This window comes from Spermophilus citellus (assembly GCF_964194105.1).
Source record: "Spermophilus citellus genome assembly, chromosome: 4".
Taxonomy (NCBI): Eukaryota; Metazoa; Chordata; class Mammalia; order Rodentia; family Sciuridae; genus Spermophilus; species Spermophilus citellus.
Genome location: NC_138185.1, coordinates 117,483,458 through 117,506,891, shown reverse-complemented (window position 1 = coordinate 117,506,891; position 23,434 = coordinate 117,483,458). Strand labels below are relative to the sequence as shown.

At 36.9% G+C, this 23,434-nt stretch overlaps 1 protein-coding gene across 1 annotated transcript in view; it reads left to right on the top strand.

The window, feature by feature from the left end:
* The first annotated feature begins 753 nt into the window (after nt 1-753).
* Nucleotides 754-23,434, top strand: part of APH1B (aph-1 homolog B, gamma-secretase subunit) — a 35,867-nt gene continuing 13,186 nt past the window's right edge. The window contains exons 1-5 of the mRNA XM_081290447.1: nt 754-935; nt 2,432-2,602; nt 7,365-7,435; nt 8,492-8,614; nt 19,976-20,103. Coding sequence (XP_081146573.1) covers nt 823-935; nt 2,432-2,602; nt 7,365-7,435; nt 8,492-8,614; nt 19,976-20,103 — 606 coding nt within the window. The 5' untranslated portion in view covers nt 754-822. The remainder of the gene's footprint in view (nt 936-2,431; nt 2,603-7,364; nt 7,436-8,491; nt 8,615-19,975; nt 20,104-23,434) is intronic.

Below are 23,434 nucleotides of genomic sequence, written 5' to 3'. Positions count from 1 at the left end.
AATGTGTGTGTGTGTGTGTGTGTGCGCGCGTGCTGGGATCAAACTCAGGGTCTCACACATACTAGGCAGGCATTGTACCACCAAGCTACACCCCTGGCCCAGTACGTTTAAACAGCAATGTATTAGATAAATGTAAGATGGTATTATGATTCAGAGACTGTTTGAAACAATGTTTTTCTAGTGAATAATAATGAGTGTTGCAGACGATATTTTAGTGGTGCCTTCACTGGTTTTTCTAGTTAATTTCTGTTCCAACAGACATCAGGTAAAGATGTCTTTATATGTAGAGGGGCAGGCTCACCACATTTTTTTTCATTGCCTTCTCGTTTTTAAAATAGACTTAGGGACTAAAATTGAACTAAAATATGATCAATATACAATAACCGCAAATTCCCCCACATAGTACTGCGCCTTGAGGGTGGGATAAGGACATTGTTATAGACCATTTTAGTTATCATTCGTTACTTCGCTTACTTCCACAGTGAGGCAGCTTCAACCAAAACATATAGATGATGTCTGAAGAACTACGCAGTGAAATAAGTAGAAAAACTAACTTTAAAATGGGCAAAGGTCATGGTTTAACCATAAGAATTAAATATCAGTAGCTGTATTATATGAAAGCCCTGGGCACCTCGCGGCCCCGCCCCCGGCTCCGACCGCGCCCGGATACCTCTTGGCCCTGCCCGGCGCCCTGCCCCCGACCGCGCCCGGACGTCTCATGGCCCCGCCCCTCGCCCCGCCCCTCGCCCCGCCCCCAGCTCTGACGGCGCCGGGCGCTTCTCGGGTCCCTGCCGGGCCCCCAGGCTGGCTTCCGCGGTCGCCATGACTGCGGCCGTGTTCTTCGGTTGCACCTTCATTGCCTTCGGGCCTGCGCTTGCCCTCTACGTCTTCACCATCGCCATCGAGCCGTTGCGCGTCATCTTCCTCATCGCCGGGTGAGGCGGTTGCGCTAGCAGACCCAGACGCTGGGGCCCCCCTCCCCCGCCTGGGGCACCCGCGACCCTTGGCGTCCCCATCAAACGAGTCGACCTTGCTATTTTTTGGATCGGAGGAGGGTTGAGACCAGGGAACCAAGACCCGGGACCCCTGAGGCTCTTTGCCCTCCTCCAGGGCCTGTGGGGAAAAAAACCCCAGAGCCCGGAGACCTCAGCTGCGGGTTCTGAAGAAGGGGTTCACATTGTGGGTCTCAGAACCCCCTGATGCATGGCAGGCATCGCAAATCCGTGGGTGGGCCTTAGTGGGCTATGAAGCCACTAAAATTATGAGAAAAAAATTGGATAAGTTCCTATAGGCACCTTAATTTTTCTGGAGAGGTAGTCTCTAATTTTCTCAAATTCTCAAAGGCATCTGTAATCACTGACGGTTAAATAGCCTTTACTGCCTAGCACAGTAGTTCTCCGCCCTTCAGCAACTAGAGACACCTGGGGACTTTAAAATATACGGATGCCCACTCCCGACCTTAGATCCACTGAACCAGAATGTCTAAGGTGTGGGATTCGAGCTCAGGCTCTTTTTTTTTTTTTCTTCTTCTTCTTTTTTCTTTTTTTCCCTAAAGCTCCCGAGGTGATTTAGGTGTGTGTGCAGCCAAAGGTTGGAAATTTATGAAAACACAGGAGCACCTGATCATGCATCTCCTTTTGGGAGCTTGGTAAATACCAAACTCTGGTGCTGAACGTGGTCATAATCTCATGTTTCACCTGCCTGATGGCTCTCACTGGTTCATGCCACATCTGCCTTCCCCTACAAATCTTACTGGCAAAGCCAATGGTTCCTTTATTTTATTTACAGTTGCCTCCTGCAACTGTATTGAATGTGCTATATCACATGTGTCATTTTAAAAACAAGAGATTTGGGTTAACCCGTTTGTAAAGCTCGCTGTGATCATTAAAATCCCCACTAGTGTTGTAAGAACCAAGCTTGGAAATAACTGATCTAGATTTTCACCCTCTGGATTTTCACCACTCTATTAATAGAGAGTAGACTTTTTTCCCCTCCCTGGAAAACACATCTTTGCGGATATCTGAACATTGAGTCCTTAATTTCTGGCAGATTTGAAGGATATGAAAATTGCAATAGTCACAAAGTTGTATGTTTTATGGTTTTGACACATCAGTGAGCAGAGCATTAGGAAGAAAAGAGAGTAACAAGGGTTCCTGTCAGGTAGTCTTTGGTAGGTAGAGTTTGTAGAAGCACTTGCACATAATAGGGTCACTGAAACAAGTAATTGTTGGGCAACCCTCACTTTCCTCTTAGATCACATGTTTGTCTCACCACAGACAATGCACCATTAAGAACAATTGATCCAGAGTACTGCTTTATGAGGATTTCTTATTTAAAATTCAGGATATCTATTCCTTCCCAGTAAGGCTCCTGGACCCCATTTAAAATCATTATTAATCCTTATGTTTATAATTTTTTTCCTGATTTTCAGAGCTTTCTTCTGGTTGGTGTCTCTACTCCTTTCATCCCTTTTATGGTTCATAGCAAGCCACATTACTGAGAACAAAGATGGACCAACACAGAAATATGTGCTAATCTTCGGAGTGTTGGTTTCAGTCATTATCCAAGAAATGTTCCGATTTGCTTATTACAGACTTTTAAAGTAAGTTGTTTGCTGTATCATTTTCCCCTAGTTAGATTTGAATTATGATTTGGTAATGTGAAACATTAATAATCCTATAGTATTTGAGGATCCGTACTTTACTACATAGTTCTTGATATTTCCAGACTGAAAATATTGAGTCTTTAACTTGTGTAGATTCCTTCCTTCCTTTTAAAACATAATCTTCTTTTTCTCTTTTTCTTTCCTTTTTTTTGGTCCTGGAGATTGAACCCAAGGGCACTTACCATTGAGCGACATCCCCGGCCTTGTTTTTTTTTTTTTTTTAGGGTACTTGGGATTGAACCCAGGGGCACTTTACCATGGAACTACATCCCCAGCCCTTTTAATCTTTTTTTTAAAGGTATGGTCTCCCTAAGTTGCTGAGACTGGCCATAAACTTGGTTCCTCCTGCCTCAGCCTCTGTGGGATTATAGGTGTGCACCACTGTGCCTCCCTTCCAAAAAATTATTCATGAGAATATATATGATGCCAGACAGTGTCAATTCCAATGCAAGGCACTGGGTATACATCAATGACTATAAAAACCTCTGACCTCATGGAGTTTATCATAAGAGGAGAAGGGCCAAGAAATGAACAAGAAAATACATTGTATATTAGAAGAAGTAACATGGAGAAAAGCAACCTAGGGAAATAGTCATTGAAACAACAAAAATGCTTCCAACTTGGAATTTATGTGTTCTTTCCGACCATCTAAGATAATTCTTATGGAGATTATGCCTTCCATTGTTTTGAATATATTATGGCACAGCAGTGGTTTGTTTTATGGTATTTTCCATAGTTTCAAATCTATAAAATAAAAATGTTTGGAAAAAAATAAACTTGGGCACAAATTCCCTCTTTTGGGCCACAGAGTATGTCATCTGTGGTACCCATGAGGACCTCATATGAAACTTCTGATTTGAAACACAACTTAAACTTGGAATGATATTTTCTTTCAGGCAGTCATGAGATTGGCCCTGGTTACATAGTAAGACTTGGTAGAATAATAAATGTGCCATTTGTATCCATTTCTGCAAATGAGGTAATTACAGCTGTCCATGAATTTCATAGATACAACCCAGACTGAACTTTAACGTCTCTTTTAATAGGCTTCTAGTAATTTGTTCTTGCTAATATGCTAGGCCTTCTGTATTTTTAACTTTTTACTTTTAGATATTGAATTTCCTTTTCATACTAAAACACTTTAAATTACAAATTGAAAAGGTTTAAACATGAAATTAGTCCCTGGAAATGTTGGAGAGCAATAAATAAATATCAAAAGTAACATTTAAAGCTATGTGTGGTGGTGTGTGTCTATAGCTCCAGCTACTCAGGAGGTGAGGCTGAATTAGGAAAATTGCTTGAGCCCAGCAGATCAAGGCCAGCCTGAGTAACATAGTTAGACCCTGTCTCAAAAAGAAAGAAAAAAAATTTAATTTTCACAGGAATACTAATGGATGAACATCTGGCAGTGGTTGAATGTTTCTGGCATATAGCTATTACTACTGTGCTATGATTTTAATTTTCACTGTAGAATATTACTGAGGTAATCAAAATCTCTCCTTCTTACCTCTGCCCCACTCACCAAATAAATGAAATCTTTGCCACATGATTGTCATTATGTTCCTTTCAAGACTAAACATTCCTCATTTCTTCATGTGGATCTCAGAAGACATGGTTGTGGCTTCCAAGTTTATTTTTTGGTCAGTGGACATGCCCCTTTTGGTCAGTGCTTGATTTTTACCCATGCTCAGAATCTAGCATAGTATTGTGCAGTGTGGTCTAAGTAGTGTGCTTGCCTGGGCACTGTGTTCTCAACTCAGCTTCACATTGCACTTGTTTTTCCTATCAACATCACCATTGGCTCTTCAGGAAACCATATGTACTCCTGTAAAAGGACCTGTGGAAATTTTCCAAAAAGGTGGTAGAACAAACGTCAACAGGTGCTTTTGTTTGCATTTGCAAAATGGATCTTTAATAAACCTTTGAAATATTCTACAAAAATTTCCTAGAAATTTCTAGAAATGTTGGATATTATGTAGTTAAAACAAATTTGAGAATTTTGTGACACTTTAATGATAACTAACACATGGATACATTTAAATTGCTCTCTTCTATGCTTTACTACATTCAAATACAGGGTCTTTGGTTTAATGAATATTTTGTTTAATGCTCTACAGTGCCAAAGTAGGTTTTGAACTTTTTAAGTTTAAAGGAGTGCTTCAGTTAAATTTTGCTCCCTGAATTTGGTGCCAGGATTAAATTGTGAAGAGTTCACGCTGGTGTTTGTTTTTGTTGCTGGTTCTCTGGGAATTGAACCCAGGCATGCTCTACCATTGAGCTACATACATCCTCAGCTCTTTTTACATTTTGACATGGGGTCTCATTACGTTGCTGAGGGCCTTGCTAAGTTGCTGAGGCTGACTTCAAACTTGTGATCCTCCTGCCTCAGCTTACCAAATTGCTGGGATTATAAGCATGTACCACTGTTTGTTTTTTGGTAGTTATTGAATCCAGGTCTTTGTGCTCTACCGCTAACTATACCCATAGTTCTGCTACAGTTTTCTTTAAGAGGCATTAGCATATATTTTTTTTAATTTCTAAAATGGTGTATTTAATTTGTGTGCATAGTCCTTGATGCATACCTCTATCATATATACATTTGAAAATAGAACAAACAAAGAGAGTATGGTTTACTAGTAATTTTTCAAAGTTTATATTTTTAAATATGGGATCTTTTTTCCATTCTTGGAAATACAATAATAAATGCAAACAAATAATTTTTCACTTCCGTAAAATGTTAAATTGAAAACACTACTACTTGCATCAACAGTCATGTATTCTGTGTGTCAGGAACGTGGAAACTGATCATGTTTTGTGCATTTTCACTTCCTACTGTTAACACTGAGAACTATTAGTGCCAAAACATTCCCTCTCAAACACTCCTGTAAAATAGATTGAGGAAGTTTACTAAACTTTTGAACTTATATATTTCATGTGTTTGTGATAGCAGTACTTTGCCATACCAAATAGTAAAAATATTTTTTATTCCTGAATCATTTTATAAAACAAATTCTAAAAAATTTATTCGTTTTACTTTATTGATAACTTTGTTGAAGGAGCTCATTACTATTACATATGACTCATAAGCTTTAGTTAGTTTTTAACAGGATCCCTGTAATAGGTAAGTTTATTTTATTTAGGAAAATTGGATAATTTAGTTGGTTACTGCTCCAAAGAAATAGGAAAACTGTCACTTAAATTTCTGGCTTATTCTTTTGAGTCCACAAAAGCAAAGAACACTTTTCTTATGCATATTAGTATTTTGGCTGAATTCTGCATTGCCTTAATGTAGTCTATAATGAATTTACATACCTTGAAATTTAAATTAACACAATGCCAGAAAGTAAGAATGTTCTGGTTAGTTTTGTGTTTTTAGAGTTCACCTCTCTCCTTTTTGTTTCAACACTTGCTGACAAATGAGTCAAAAATGTTAAATTTCCATTATTACTTTAGTAAACATGTGTTTCAGTATACATAATTTAAATATTCTTTAAGTCAGAATCTTACACTGTTGCATAGTTCCTGGCCAAAAAGGAGTAGCAATAGTGACTGTAGTGGAGCTGACCAGCCACATCTAGCATTCTGTACATATCAGGTGGAAAGTGGAGGCTCAATGATGTGTTTGTGGATTGGCTATAAAGGAAGCATATGATCACTCTGAAGATCATTTCTTGTTGAGCAGTATTCTATCCTTTCATTCAAATATTTATTTACCTCTTATTCCTGTAACATTTCTTGTTGAGCAGTATTCTATCCTTTCATTCAAATATTTATTTACCTCTTATTCCTGTAACATTTCATTCTACAGGATATAACAAAAATATTAGGTTGTTTTCTTTCCTGAAGTCTATTGGAGATATAAAATATACATGTAAAATATTTTAGAATCAGATATAATTAAGTACCCCTATGAGAGTTCAGATCATCAGTATTATAGGATTTAAGAGTAAGGAGGACTAGTGATAATCAACCATTGGAAGAGGCAGCTTCTTTAAGAAATTATTGCCTGGGGCCTGAGGGTATGGCTCACTGGTATAGCATGTGCTTAGCATGTGTGAGACCCTGGGTTCAATCCCAAGCAGAGAGAGAGAGAGAGAGAGAGAGAGAGAGAGAGAGAGAGAGAGAGAGAGAAAGAAGAAGAAGAAGGAGGAGGAGGAGGAGGAGGAGGAGGAGGAGGAGGAGGAGGAGGAGGAAGGGAGGGAGGGAGGGAGGGAGGGAGGGAGGAGAGAATAGAGGAGGATAAGGAAGCAAAAGGAGAAAAGGTTTGGTTCTACAGAGTGCAAGACAGAAGGGAAGGAGGCAGTAAGTGTGGCCCTAATAAAAGATAAAGTGGAGATGAAGACAGTGTTTTGGGAAAAGAAAAAAAGTTCAGAGTGGTAAATTCCATGGATATTGAGATATTTATTGAGCTTAGAAATATAGTGTTGCTGTTTTTCTTATTAAATTAATTCCTTCATGACTTATTTACCTATGTTTTTCTTTTTTATATGAGCATTTAGAAAAAAGGCAGAAGTTAGAAATTGCAGCTGATTTTACTTAATTGAAAATGTGCTGGGTTTTGTTTGAATGGATTCTAGATTTAGAGTATAACCTGATCAGAGTCTTAGGAAGTATCTGGATTTGAAGTGTCTTGTGTACTTTCCTGACATACTGCTTTTTCTTCTTTTTTAAAAAATGTATGTGTGTGGTTTTATTATAGAAAAGCCAGTGAGGGTTTGAAGAGCATAAACCCAGATGAGAGTGCACCCTCCATGCGATTGCTGGCCTATGGTAAGTTAGAACCATGCCATGTCATTAAGAAAAAAAAAATCAGACTTGGCTTGAAAACTTTCTTTATCTTGCCGGGCACAGAGGCACATGCCACCTGTAATCTCAGCAGCTCAGGAGGCTGAGGCAGGAGGTTCATGAGTTCAAAGCTAGCCTCACAACTTAGTGAAGCCCTAAGCAACTCATCGAGACCCTGTCTCTAAATAAAATACATGTGACTCAGTGGTTAAGCACCCCTGGGTTCAATCCCCGGTTCAAAAAGAACCCCACTATCTTCATCATATCTTTTGTATCTTTAATAGGTTTCAAGCAGTATTTTATTACTGTCTTGACTTATTGGCATATATTATTTGTTTTTTTTTACAACTTTCCTGGTTCCTTATGTGAAGTAAAGTGATTACTGGTTACCTTTTTCTGTATGTTCATTAAATATTAATCAAGTTTGAAAGGTTTTTAACATATATACTATATTCTAGTTAACCAACAATTTCATAGTGATATAGCTTTCACTTTCCCTGATTGTTTACCATGACTTTAGCTGCACTAGGAGGACTCTTTATATTAATTCAGGCATATCTTTTTTTAGGCATATCTTTGCATATTATTCTTACAGAATTATGTTTTTAGATTGGGCTTAGGTCTCTAAATTGAGCCCAGGATCAAGCCTTACATGCACAGTCACCCTTCAAGTTCAATTCTGGTTCTAAGTCATCAAATTTAACTCTATAGATTCTGTTACCATAAACCAAAGCCAGAACTTTAGCATCATATCCTCCTCTGCCTCATCTATTTCTTCTGTGTTTCTAGATCTTTTTCTATCCTTTTTTTTTTTCATTTCTCTGCTGCATCCCACTGTTCATTTCCCTTTCTCTTACCATTTCTCTTTGTTCATCATGTAGGCAAGCACATGCCTTTCCAGAGCTGGCTGGCCACTGCTTCAACAATAGCATATGTACCATTTCCCCTCTGGCAAAGTAGTATTCCCTAGTTCTTAGAATTTTTATTTGAATAGAAATCATAGCAAGAAAAGGGTTTAACAGTGTTTTTCTTCCTTTTTAGTTTCTGGCTTGGGCTTTGGAATCATGAGCGGAGTGTTTTCCTTTGTGAATACCCTGTCTGACTCCTTGGGGCCAGGTATTGTGGGCATTCATGGAGATTCTCCTCAGTTTTTCCTTAATTCAGGTATGTATCTGATAGCTGTGAATGGTCAGCCTTCTAGTGTAAATGATCATCCTCAGTAGAGTTCGCAGGCTTAGGAATTCAAGTGAATAGAAATTTATGTAATACCAAGGCAAAATACTCTTAGAAAGAGTATAAAGTGAAGAACCTAGGAAAATAAAAATTTCGGTTAGTGTTTTAGAATTTTAAGTGAAATTTAGCTTGTAAAAAATGTAGTTTTATTTTGTTATTCTAACAATGTTACTGTATAGTTGAAGTATTTATTAGAATTTAATTTCCATAGGCTATATGTTCTTTTTGGTATTTGTAATTTTATAAGTCCTAATCTTCACTTAATTTACATCTTAGTGCATTTGGGAGATAGGCAGTATAATTTAATCTTGAAATTAAGAGGAAAAGAAAAACCAATGAATTGATATTTTTATCCAAAGATGCAGTATAAAAGGACCAACTCAAATTTCTTTTCAACCACTAGCTAAAAATTTTCATCATGATGCAACAATTGCAGATTTGAGTTACTAATATGCATAATTAAGATTTCTCCTAAGTTCTGCATGAAGACTTTTAGAGACAGAGGGGAAAACTCCACTGTGTTTTTAGTTATCTCTACAGCAGTTATACAATTAAAATAAGTGACCCTCACACATTATTTTAATTCCATCATTATTAACTTCTATGTAAAAGCTCCCCGCTTGTCCTCTAGTAGGGAGAATAAGGCAAAAAAAAAAAAAAAAAGTAAAAAATGTTTAAGATGATGATGTCAAAGAGACATAATGAGGTATGACCAAATTTTTTAAAAAAATTGCTACATAAGAGACATTCTTCATGTTGTCATGACCCCCAAACCCAGTGTAAACTTTCACCACTCTCCCTAGACCGTTTGTTTTCATTTCAGTTCAGATTTTGTTATCTCCTCTCTAGATTAGTGCCATCAACCCGCAAATGGTTAGTCTTCCCTTTACACTCATTTTCATGTGAATTCATCCTATATGCAGTAACCAAACTAATTTGCCCAGTTTCAGAAGTTTTTGACTTTCCAACATCTGTAGAAGAAAGTGAAGGATCTTTAACTCTGATTGCAAGTTAGAGGACCAGGAAGTGTGTTAATAAATCGTACTTATTTAATGGCACCTTCAACATAGCAAATTATCTTCCTTGTAAATATTCGATAACAGGAATATTTCTAGAAAATTTTTAAATGATTGTACTGAGGGTTATATTTATACAAATGTAATATTAATACCTGGTGTCTGTTAAAGTTCAGTATAAGTTAATAAAACTCTAGTTTTATGTATTTTTTACACAGCTTGGTTACCTTGCTTACAGAAACTATTTTCTTTTCATTTTCAAATTTTACCAATTTCTTTCACTAGATGGTGCTAATTCCCTTCAATGAACTAGTCGGGTTTTCAAAAGTCCAACTTAAAATTATTCTTTTGGAAGAGTGTAAGAAAAGATTTACTAGCACGTTTGCCTTTATCCCTTTTACCACTGTTGTTGTATTTGTAATTTCTGTGAACTCAAAGAAAAATTCAATATTCAGTAAGATAATGTCTTTAGCCAGGTTTGGATGATAGACTGGCCATGCTGTGAATATGACCTACGGAATGAAAGAATAGCCATTATTTTATAATAAGTGAATTTCTTATTGTTATTCTCTGAAGCATAAACTTTGAATTATACATTTAATAAATTGATTTTTATTTAAGCATAACCCCAAATTATATGTATATTTGTATTTTTGTTGTATATTATTTGCAATTACTGTTATTACCATTTATTTAGACACAAGCTCATTTTTAATTTTGCAGTTAAATTTGTAAATTTATATTTTTAACATATTCCATTATAAATGCCTAAGTAACAGTCAAAATAAATAGGAATATGAGGTCATTAGTATATCTATATTAGAGTATATTAATAAGATACACATTATATAATACCTGTATTTACATAGGTTTTTGTTACAGAAAGGAGTAGTTTATAAATAATATGTATGAGTTAAGTGTTTTTCATTTATACTTATGTAGTAAGCTAGCATTGAATTATTAGAATCATTGTAATTTCTTGGAAATGCTGAATAGAGATGGAAGTATTGGAATCAGAATCCCAAATTCAAGTCTTTTCTTAGTTCATTAATTTAGCAGTTGTAGCAAGTCCATCTGATTATTTAACTACTCCATAAATATTTATTTGGTATTTGTATTCAGTAGGAGTTATACCAAGCTATGAAAATATAGCTGATAGTCATACCTTTCATCCATATTGGTGAATAGAGACAAATAGCTAATTACAATAAAGCATAATAAATGCTACAATAAGGAAGAGATAGTATAGTATAGTACTTTGCCTTTATCCCTTTACCACTGTTGTGATTAATTAGCTAGTGGTGTAATTATTTGTTTAATGTCTCTCTCTCCAGTTGGATGCTAAGCCATGTAAGCGCAAGGATTATACTGTTATGTTCACTGCTGTATCCCCAGTACCTTGTAGAGTCCTTTGTTTCTAGATGGCACTCAATAAATATTTACTGAAAAATGAAAGCTAGGCACAGCTTATGGACTGCCATGCAGTTGAGATTTACTTAAAGATAATGGTAACTAGGCAGGTAAAGGAAGGGGGTTGTGCAGGAAGGATGTTCCAGGAAGAGGGAAGAGGCCTCTTCCCTTTAGGCCTGGCAGTGAGAAAGACATTGTTCACTAGGTAAAGGAAGTATCTTTCAGGAAGGGCAAAAGTAATGCCAAGTTCAGAGTTGTTAAGAATTAAATTAATTTAGATAAAATATATTTAAGGGCTTTATAAACTCCAAAGTGGCCTAAGAATGTTATCAAGGTAGAAAATTTGGTTTCTGAGATTAGAAAACAGAATTTAGAGGATAATTTCTTGAATATTACTCTGAATTATCTCCCTTGTACTTTAGAAGTGAAAAAATGTTTATTACTCAGTTTAAAAGGACAGCTGATGTTTTTAAACTTCCCAAACCATTTCATTTCTTTTATATTTTCTGAACAGTGTTCTTATCTAGATACATTTTAAAACTTTTTTGCCACTAAAGCTTTTCACTGGGCAAAATCAGTACTGGTAAGACCACATGTGGACTTGTAATCATTGTGATTTAACAGGAATGCTGAAGTACTAAAATTCACATGGAAGAATAGGGTCAGCATGCTGAAAGATCTAGAAATTGTCCTATAAAGTGTAATTGAAAAAAAGGAATATTGAGCTTGAATAAAAATAAAACTTAAGAGGATTGTTGGAGATCAAGTTTTTCCTTCATTTTCTCATTTCTTGTGATCAAATTATGCATCCACATACTTGCATGGCTTCATAGTGGCCAAAATATACTTTTTTGCCCCTTGACTTTGAGTCACATGCCTTGAATTGGTCAATCAATAAATATTAAGTAAGAGCATTAAAAAGTTCTTGCATGGTTGGACTTGAGTTCTTGGACATGGGTCACATTCCATGAGAACATGCCTTTGATAGTTAATGTCCACTTAGCATGGACCCCTGAATGAAAACACATAGAGCAGACCTGAGTACATCCTGCAGTGAGGAGCCCAATCCAGCAGTCTGCAGCAGAGCTACCAACTGAGCCCTGCCTTCATTTGCCAAAGCACAGTCACAGTTAGGAAACCTGGTGAGTTCCTTTTTTTATTCATTCACATTTTTTATTGATGACATTTTTGGTACTGGGGATTGAACCCAGGGTTGCTTTTACCACTGTCTGAAGCACACTTAGGGTGATTAGGTCTCAATTTACTTTCTTTTCTTTTTTTTTTTTTAAAGAGAGAGTGAGAGAGGAGAGAGAGAGAGAGAGAATTTTTAATATTTATTTATTTATTTATTTATTTATTTTAGTTCTTGGCAGACACAACATCTTTGTTGGTATGTGGTGCTGAGGATCGAACCCGGGCCGCACGCATGCCAGGCGAGCGCGCTACCGCTTGAGCCACATCCCCAGCCCTCAATTTACTTTCTTGATTCCCTTTTAGTTGCTGTCCACTCTTTACTAATTAACTGATTTTTTTGATTTAGTTATACAGTAAACATATTAACTCTCCATGAATCCCAGTTCACAATCTAGTTTTACTGGTCTACTAAATCCACTTCATCCCCTTTTCAACTCCTCCATCTTTGGGGAATCCCTTAAAGATGCATGTTCAAGGTTAAATGGAACTTAACATTTGGCCATACATAATGAGAAAATACTTGTCATGGGGGTAACAATAGGTGTGTGCATAGCCCAGTTACCACCTAGGCCTATTGTAGACTCTAATAGCCTGTGATACTTTATAAAGTGTGCACATCATGGGTATCAGTCTCATGCAGTGTGTAAATAAGCATATCTGTGTTGCTTCACCATCCTTGGCAGAAAGAATGGCCTGGGTTGTAGCTGTAATATTCGATGGCTCTTGTAGATATAATCCAGGTCACCTTGTGAGATGCTGATGTCTCTTTCCTCATAGGGATGAGTGACAGATCTCTGCTATCTAAGTCAGTCAAATGCCTCCACTTCTCCATTCTCCATAGACCTTATTTCTTCTCTATGTGTGAAATGGTCCATATTATTTTCATCCAATGATGCCCTTAATTTTTGGTATTTTGGGGTTTTGTTTCTTTTCCTTCACTGAATTCCAAAGAGAATTTTTTTTCATAGCCAGTGATGAGCAAGAGACTACCCTGTAAATATGGCTTGCATTGGACAAAAGTCAGATTTGGAAAATCATCCAGAATGGTATATTCATTTAGCCCCATAAGAATGTATTTTTTGTCTTCTAAATCCAGTGTTAATCATTTCAAAGTGGGAAAAAGAGCCTTTATTTTTCACCATTATTGCTTCATATAGCCTTCCTCAGCAACCTCAGCTTGATTCCACATAGCTCCATGGCTATGATAAGAAGCTATGTTCTGGGAATCCCAGAATTTCCTGACCTGTTCCATGCCCTCTTCTCATGAAGGATGCCCTTCATTCCTGGGACCAGTGCACCAGTTCACTCTTCTACCTCTCCTTAGCTCTGCTGTGAGTCAAAATGTTCACATCAAGGCCACTGCAATGCATAACATCTGGGGGTATTGTTCATGTGTAACATATTTCATTGGTGTATTCTGAGGTTTTTCCAACATGATCCTGGAACAAGATTTAGCCAAATTTCCCAGAACCAGACTTTTCTCGAATGGGTAAATATTTGGAAATCTTGGCTATTACTTTGAGGAATTAATTGACTTTAAGAGGTAGAGTGATTGGATTTTATCACCTTTTTATGGTTCTAAAGTTCTCATAGAAGACTTGCATATGAATATTTTTCTTGAGGCCGAAATCCATTGTTTCAGGTGATATGCTGCTTTTCCCTCTCTAGTGGAACTTTCTCTTTACATCTGTGGAACTATTTGAAATCCTGCTGACTTTTCACCAGAAATCTGGGAGGACAGAGATGTCTGAACAACTTTAATGTGGTGCACCCCTGAATTCTTCCTCATCTCATTGATGTAATCTCTACTAGTTGCTCAGGCCAATTTGTTTTATTGGACTCATTCCTGATTCTTCCTTTTTATCATAACCCATATGCAGTCCAGCTGCAGAAGGTATATCCAGTTTCATTTAAATCTTCACCCAAGTTTTTATAGGATTGCTTTTGCTTTATAAATGGCACCAGGAATAGACTTGAGAGCTGATTTGGAGCAGGCATTTAAAGAAAAGGTAAATCTGATGGTATTGAAACTACTCTAGACCAGCAATAAGGTTTAAAAGGTTCTAATTTACTTCATGAAGTCAATGAAACATTAATAGAAAGTAATAGAATCCTGAGAGCCCACAATCACTGCTTGCTGCCTGAGTGGGTCCCCCATTGTGGAGTTGTACCCTTGATGGCCATAAGCACTGCCTTGGACCCCATGCTCCTAATTGCAGCTCTAGCCAATGAGCTTTGGCATGATTTCTTTCTTTTCATTGGCACCAGGATTGAACTCAAGGGTTCTTAACCATTGAGTCACCTCCTCAGCCCTTTTTAATATTTGAGACAGGGTCTCACTAAGTTACTTAGGGCCTCACTAAGTTGCTGGGGCTGGCTTTGAACTCATGATCCTCCTGCCTCAGCCTTCCAAGCTGCTGGGATTACAGATTTGCACCACCACACACCTGGCTTGGTGTGGTTTCTTAGTGCATTTTTTGTGGCAGTAGCTGACTAATGTAGGGAATTTCAATTATTTTTTTAATGTGCCTCATATGGAAAAAAAAGAGTTGTATTTCTTCAAAAAGCTTTCCTATGATTAAAAAGCAGGAGTTAGAGCAGTTTCTCAACTACAATACTATTGACATTTGGGGCCAGATAATTTTTTATTGGGGAACTGTCTTTCGCATAGTGTAGGGCTTTTAACAGCATCCTTGGCTTTTATCCACTAGATAACAGAAAAAAATGTGACAATACCATTTCCAGATGTGACGAGTAAAAGTGTTCAGTAAACACATTACCAAATGTCCTCTGGGGTCATATTCACCCTAGCTGAAAATTACTGAGTTAGAGGAAGGCAGATTTGAGAACATTTACCACAGTAGCTATTTAATGAAGTAAGCTCCTAAATTGGAAGCATTCAAAGTGGACCCCGTGGGACTGATTTTTTTTCCATATGTGAGGGAACTGGATTACATGACTAATAAGAGGCCTCCCAGTGTTCACACTATCACATTGATGGGTTAATTTGGGAAGAGTATTTATTTCAACATTCTTCAGTATTGCTAGGGGGGCTTTAAACATAACATTATATCCTTGGTAGTCCATTCAACTCATAAACATGCCTCAGGAATGTTTTCATAAATATGAAATGATGAGTTCTATTTTAAACACCTGCAGTCATTTAAGTTGCTTTTGGGACATCTTGTTTATAATCTTTTTGGTATAAAGGGACAGTACCATAACTTGCTTACTGCCATATAATATGAGATGGTTTTAACATGTATTTTTTAAAATAATGGATAATAATTTTTTGTTAGTTGCTCAAAACATGGATGATAAATTTAATACTGGAGAATTTTAATACTGAACAATATCTGGGACCTGACTCCTGCTTACACTTGACTGGAGATCTCTCTCAAATCCAGAGGGTTCCTATAACCTGGAGGAGTAGAGGGCAGGCTCCCACTTCATAGAACCCAGAAACCTCAGACGCTTAGAAAAGAAGCCAAAAGCCCTTTGGTATTCACAGCCTGCCTCTAGGCAGCAAGGGCCAAGTGCTGGGTTTTGAGAAGTCTCTGTTGCTGCCACCACCCATAAGCAGCCCTTATGTCTCTCTAACGTAGTCAGAAACACACTGAGGTGATTAAGAGAGACCTAGATTACAGATTACAGCAGTTTATGTTCTCTCAGGAATCCAGAGTTAGCATTAGTTGCTACCTTAGGTCATTGTTTTCATAGGGACAGAAAAGTTTATATCAGGAATGAGAGAAGGACATGGTACTTAGGGATCTGAATGCTGGAATATTTGGGGTTTATTCATTAAAGAAGTTAGTAAAAGAGGCAATACTAAATGTTACCTCTTAAAGATAACAGTGAAACTTTTTGTTTTTACATAGGTTAGATCGAGCCAGGTGTGGTGGCACATGCCTATAATCCCAGTGACTCCAGAGGTTGAGGCAGGAGTATTGAAAGTTCGAGGCCAGCCTTGGCAACTTAGGCCCTAAACAACTTAGATCCTGTCTTTAAAAATGAAAAGGGCTAGGGATGTCACTCAGTGGTAAAGCACCTCTGGGTTCAATCCCCTGTACCTAATAAATTAGTAAATAAGTTTATAAAAAGACTGGGGATATAGCTCAGTGGTAAAGTGCCCCTCGATTAAATTCCTAGTACCAAAAAAAAAAAAAAAAAAAGGTTTAGATTGAAACATTGTTTGCCTAGAGATTTAGCCTTAGAAGATTATTAGAAGAGGAAATCCATTGTCAAACTAAACAGCTACAGTTGTTACAGAGGTACAGTACTTGCTAAAATTGTTCAGCTTTCTGGGTATTCTAAAATATTGGAAATTCTGGAAGCTCCTTTTATTAATCTATTAGCTAACTTTGGTATTCTTATATTTGGAGAAGGTTTTTTTCCTAAGAAAAATATTGGAACAAAGCAAATATTAGGGCTAATCGTTAAAGGACTTTTAGGACTTTAATGAGAAAGGCTTAAAAATTAGGAGGTTCTTTTGGGCTAGGGATGTGGCTCAAGCGGTAGCACGCTTGCCTGGCTTGCGTGCGGCCTGGGTTCGATCCTCAGCACCACATACAAAGATGTGTGTGCGCCGAAAACTAAAAAATAAATATTAAAAAAAAATTCTCTCTCTAAAAAAAAAAATTAGGAGGTTTGCTGCTAGAAAACCTTCATTTCTGGTTGAAATAAATTCCATTTACTAATGGAAGTATCAAAATAGCATATATGCAGTTATAGCTACCTGAATGTGGCAGGGTAGTTCAAATACCCAGGTCTTAGTGTCTGTTGGATCTCTTAACAGTTGCAGAGGGAATAAACAATAACTCTCAGTATTCTGCCATAGTACCTTGTGATGGTAAGGGCTCACGATGACCAATCAAAGCCAGTCAGAAACCAGTGGTGGCTATTAAATAAGTAGTCAGGTAGAAATGTATAATATTTTGATATGTGAGAGATTTCCTTTAGATATTATGTTAATAAAACAGTAAGCTGAAAGATGAGGCAAGGCTCCCAGAAACTGTTTTGTGGAAGATGCAGTGCTTAGCACAGACCTGTCCCATACTGAGCACTGAATAAATACCTATGCAGGTAATGGAAGAGGACAGGAAGAAAATAAATGTAAGAGTAATACAAATTCAGAAGGAAAAAAAATCTTAAGAATGAAAAAGAATGCATTTTTAATACATAGCCAAATACTCAGGGGATTTGGATAAATGTGGTAATTGCTTGCTGCTTTGCTTCACTTTCCCACCTTGTAGTACGGCTCACTAAGGACCCTGGCTTATCCATTAACCATAGCACAGAGTAGTCAACATTTATTGAAAAGCTGTGGTTTGCCAAGCACTATGCTTTCTGTGAGGTATTATCCCTACTTTAGAAATGAAGGAAATGGAGAAGTTGAATAACTTGTCCAAGGATACACAATGGAGCTGGCATGATTCTAACTCGGGATTGTCTGACACCAAAGATCTATGTATAATATTCAGGCCAGACTATCTAAGTGCTCACTAAATATGTGTAGAGTACAGATTTTAAAAAAAAGTGGAAGCCAGGCACTATGGCACATGCCTGTAATCCCAGCAACTTGGGAAGCTGAGGCAGGAGGAGTGCAAGTTCAAGGCCACCCTGGGCAATTTAACAAGATCCTGTCTCAAAAATATTTAAAAACAATAAAAGGGACTGGGGTTGTAGCTCAGTGGTAAAGCAAATTTGGTTTCAATACTCACTATTAAAAAATTGTGAAATGTATATATCAGGGAAGAATCCACTGAAGAAATTACATTTGAGCTGGATCTTAAATAAAAGTAAGATTTGGTTGTGGTGAAATGGGGAAGGATATTGGTGAGTTGGAGAGTATGTAGCCAAGAGGATAAATCTGTTAAAAAAAAAAACCAGTATGGTCAAAGAAAAGAAGAGTTCTGGTTTTCTACTTTAAGGATGTATTTGAAGATACATTAGTAGAGGTATATTGTCAGAATTTGGGTCCAGATTGTACAGGGCCTTGAATGCTAGTCTGAGATGTCTGTACTGGACTTTGGAGACAAAGTCAACCTATCAAAGACTTTTTAGCAAGAAGGACTAAGAAATACAGAAAATTTGGAAGCAAGTTGAGGGCTAATGATGTATTGAAGATACTTGCCTACAACATACAGAATAATGCTTTACAGAATAGACTGAAGGTTTTTCCTGAGAGCATTTCCCAAGTAGGACTTGACCATAAGAGCATACTTAGCTGGTTCCAATATTCATGACATCTAGGTTTTAGGAACCCTTAAAGCGTGAGTACTTTATAATAATTATTTTTAAAACTCAGGGTTTGCTTTTGTGCCAGTTACCACCTTTCTGATGTAAGAAACTTTAAAACCTTAACTCCTGGGCATTGTCGTGGTCTCAACACTATCACAGGATCTATCTCCAGGAGAAATTCTCTTTTAAAAAGTTTTAAAAACTATTGCTCTGCTCCTACTTGAGTTAAAATATTTATCATAATTACTAAAATGATGACACTGTCACACCAAATTTAATAGCTTGCTTTCCTCCAATTGCAACAGTTATGTCTTTTGAATATTGTCTTGTATGTTTTTCAAGTAAATGAAACTATGCATTTTTATACAGATTTTTTTCATTCAACATTATATTCTTGAGATAATTTATATTTAGATCACATATATTAGTCCATTGTGTGAATACACCATTCAGGTAGTTCTTGGTAGACACAACATCTTTGCTTGTATGTGGTGCTGAGGATCGAACCCGGGCCGCACGCATGCCAGGTGAGCGCGCTACCGCTTGAGCCACATCCCCAGCCCCAATGATGAACGTTTTTTGTTATTACAAATGGTGCTGGTATAAATATTTGTGTGTATATCTCCTTTGAATATTTGTAAGAATTTCTCTAGAGCAGTGGTTCTCAAACTTGGCCATGTATCAGAATGACCTGGAAGGCTATTAAACTGGAATTGATTGGCTCTTAGCACCATTGTTTCTAAATTAGGTGTGTGGTAGATTCCAGTATTTTGCACTTCTTGTAAGTTCTCAGGTTCTGGTGATCTATTGATTGAGAACTAACTGTTTTATAGCATAGATCTTGGAGTTGAAATAGAGAATGAATGTTTTCCACTTTATTGGTAATGCTAGATTGTTTATCTGCCAGCAGTATGAAAGAGAATTGCCAGACTTAGATTTCTCCTGGTGGGTTCTAATGATCTCTTTATTGTGTGACCAGATAAGAAATTTATATAACTTTTTTTAATGCTAAAACTTGCAGTATATGTTAAATTTTTCCACTTTTAAGTAAAAGAATGTTATCCAGAACATAGGATACACATAACACACAGAAGCTGTATTCCCAAGAAAATCTGTGGACACTGATCAAATTTAGTGCCAGTTGCTTAAAAATAATCTTAGATAATTATAATTCTAATATTACTTTATTCTCCCATTGACCTTTTAAGAAAACTTCTAAAGAGAAATCCTACCTTAGTAATAGAAGATTTGACTCAACAGAAGTTACTGTTTTTAATTGAAAAAGGTCTTTCTTAAGTAGGGCTGAAGGCTAATTGGGGAAAAGCTGTTTAGACTCACACTTCTCTTTTTTGCATTCCTGTGCACAATGAAAGAATGTTCAGCAGCCTTTGGTGTCTGTAGGACTGGGCACTAATGGTTGACTGTCTTTCAGCTTTCATGACGCTGGTTATCATATTGCTGCACGTGTTCTGGGGCATTGTATTTTTTGATGCTTGTGAGAAGAAAAAGTGGTACATTCTTCTTATAGTTCTCCTGACCCATCTGCTGGTATCTACTCAGGTGAGTGTTGCCACTGACTTACAACATTTTTTAGAATTCAAGTCCACATATCTAAAATGGTAGATTCCTCTCTAAATGAAGTACATACTCATGGGAAAATTTGGAGTCAAAAAAGTAATTTAAGTGAATGAATGAATCATCTAAGTTTTACTCCATAAAAAAAAAAACACTATTTTTTTTTTGGTGGATTTCACTAAAGATTATTTCCATGTGTCTTTCCTTTAATGGTTATAGTCAAACCTGAAATAATCTTGCTTTATACTTATATTTATATTATAAAGCACATCTGGGGGCAAGGGATATATGTCAGTTGGTAGAGTACTTGCCTTGCATGCACAGGCCTTGAGTTCAATCCCCAGCACCATTTTAAAAAAATAAACAAACACACCTGGAGCAATTTCCACCTGATTACAAATCCTTTAAGATACAAATTTATATCATTATGTAAAAATTATAATTTGTTTAACTGGTTAATCATTTATATTTCTCTATAGTTATCATGAAGCTGTCTTCATCATCTGTCTGCATAAAACTTTTTCCATATGTAGTTTAGATTCCAGGGTATGGAATTATAAAGTCAAATCACATGAAGATCTTTTAAATACTTGATAAAAATTGCTAAAATACACTCCATAAAGGTTGTACCATGTTCACACATTCTGATCAATAACAAAAATATTGATTTAACTTCCTTCTCATTGGCATTATAGTAGTTTTTCAAAGTGAAGTTAAAAAAAAACTTGACTAGATCTATTTAAGAATACTATGTAATACTTTGAATCTCACTTTTAATGCAATTTGTTATTATTATCAGTGTGACCCCTGACACTGCCTGTCCAGACCCTTTTTACCTGTCATCTGAAGTGTCACAAGCTTCCTCCTGATGATGCTTGCCTCCTGTTTCTCTCCTCTCCATGCACCTAGAGTTTATATCAAATTTTCTTATACTGGGCTCTTTGCCCTTAGATCCTTCTACAATGCCATCATATTGTACCCCCACCGCCCCATACACCTAAAACCCTTCAGTGCTGCAGGGTTACCCTTAATATGATGGCATACCCTTAATATGATGGCAATAGGTAAAGGCAAATCTTTGTGGGAAATAAGGATGATAAAGACAATACATTAAAATATTAACAATATCTATCTTTGGTGTTGGGATTATAGGTTCTTTTATTCTTTATAGTTTTTGTCATGTTCCAAATTTCTATAACATAGCACTTTTATAATCAGAAAGAAAGTTACATGAGAAAGCAAATGTTCTTATGAATCTGACCCATCTGCTGGTATCCACTCAGATAAACAATAAATATATAAATAAACAATAAATATAATAAATAAAAAACTATACAGTGTGTTAGAAGGTATTTGGTGATTTGGACAAAAGGAAAAGTAGAACAAAGAGATCCAGGGTGTAAGGTGGTCACATCTCTTCACTAGGTGGTCAGAGTATGCTTTATAGTGAAGGACACATTTAAGAGGGAAAACAAAAAAAAGCAAAGTAGAGATGAGGGAGTTGATCATGTGGCTGTCTGAGAGAGAGCATCCAGGACTGAACAGCCAGTACAAAGGTCCTAGGACTAAAGGACATGCTTGGCATGTTTGTGGAAGCCAGGTGGCCACAGCAGAATGCGCAGTGATAATGATGGGTGAGACAAGAGTGGAGAATTGAAAAATGGTCAGATTTCGGACATATTTTTGAAAAGCAATATTCCCTGATAGAGTAGGTGAAGCATGTGAGAGGAAAAGGAGGAGCCAGGGTTGTCTCCAAGGTTTTGGGCCTCGACAGCAGAAGCAATGAAGCTGCCATCATCTAAGAGGGGGGAGTTTGAGAGGGGAATTCAGGAATACTGTTTGGGGAACATTATTTTGGAGGTGCCTATTGGACATCCAAAGTGAGCAATTGAATGCAAAAAAGTCTGGAGAGAGGTTAAGAATGATGACTACAAGAAGTAGGAGTAAAAAAGAGAAGATGCTGAAGGACTGAGCCCCATGATATTCCAGCAGTGTGGTTGGGGAAAAGAGTAGGGGCCAATAAAGAAGACTGAGAAGGAGAAGCAGTGAGGTAGGATGAAGTAGGAAACCCCGGAGAGCCACATGTCCTAGAAGCCAAGTGTAGAGAGTCATTATCTGTAGCAGAAGCCTATGGAATAAACCAGGGCTTCTTTGTTTGACCTAAGCTTCTTATCAATCTTGCTGCTGCAAAACTTAATCTCCTGCTGCTCTCCACAGTTCTTATCAACAGGGCTTTGTCTTCTCCCTAACTTAGATCATTCTTTGTAAAGCCCATCTGGAAAAGCTGCACATTCCAGACTTGGCACTATCACTGGACCTTATTCACTGCTCTTTTATAACATTTGTCCTTAGCTGGAATTATTTTATTTAATACAGTTTTTACATCTCTCTTCAACTAGATCATCAAGATTGGGATCTTACTATGTCAGTCTTTTTATCAATCCTTGGCACACAAGTGACCAATAAATATTGATTGAATATTAATGGTGGACGTTATCATATTTAATGGTTTTAAAAAGAACCCAGGGAGTTCAAATGTTTATTTACCAAAATGTTAACAATAGTTATCTCTGAATGACAGATTTCAGAGAAAGACCATTTAAGTAATTGTTTCACTAAAATAATATATATATATTATGTATATTTGTGTGTATACATACATATATAGGGCTGGGGCTGGGGCTCAGTGGTAGAGCACTTGCCTAGCATGTGTGAAGCACTGGGTTCGATCCTCAGCACCACATAAAGAAGTACAATAAAGGTGTTGTATCATCTACAACTAAAAATATTTTATATATATATATATATATATATATATATATATATATATATATACACACACACACACACACACACACACACATACACATATATATATAAACACACATATAGCACACTATGTATATTAAGTCCACTATAGGAGTATGTGTGTGTGTGTTTGTATATATGTGTGGCATACACAAATCAGAAGTATACATCTTGGTGAATTTTCACAGTGAACATAACTATGTAACTTGCACCTAGATTAAAATCAAAACCTTATAACCCCTCAGGAGCCTCTTTGTGCCTCCAATCACTACCCCCACCAAGGGTACCCATAATCCTGGCTTACGCCACCACAGCCAGGTTCTGCCTTTTAGTATTTCATGTAAACAGAAGCATACAATATTTGCTGTTCTACTTTACTCCTTTTACTTACTATTATGTTTATAAGATTCATAATGCAGTCACTAATAATTATAAATTTGCTATATATTCACTGTATAACTATAGATTGCTCATTCATTGCAGCATTCTGCTCTTTATACCATAATAT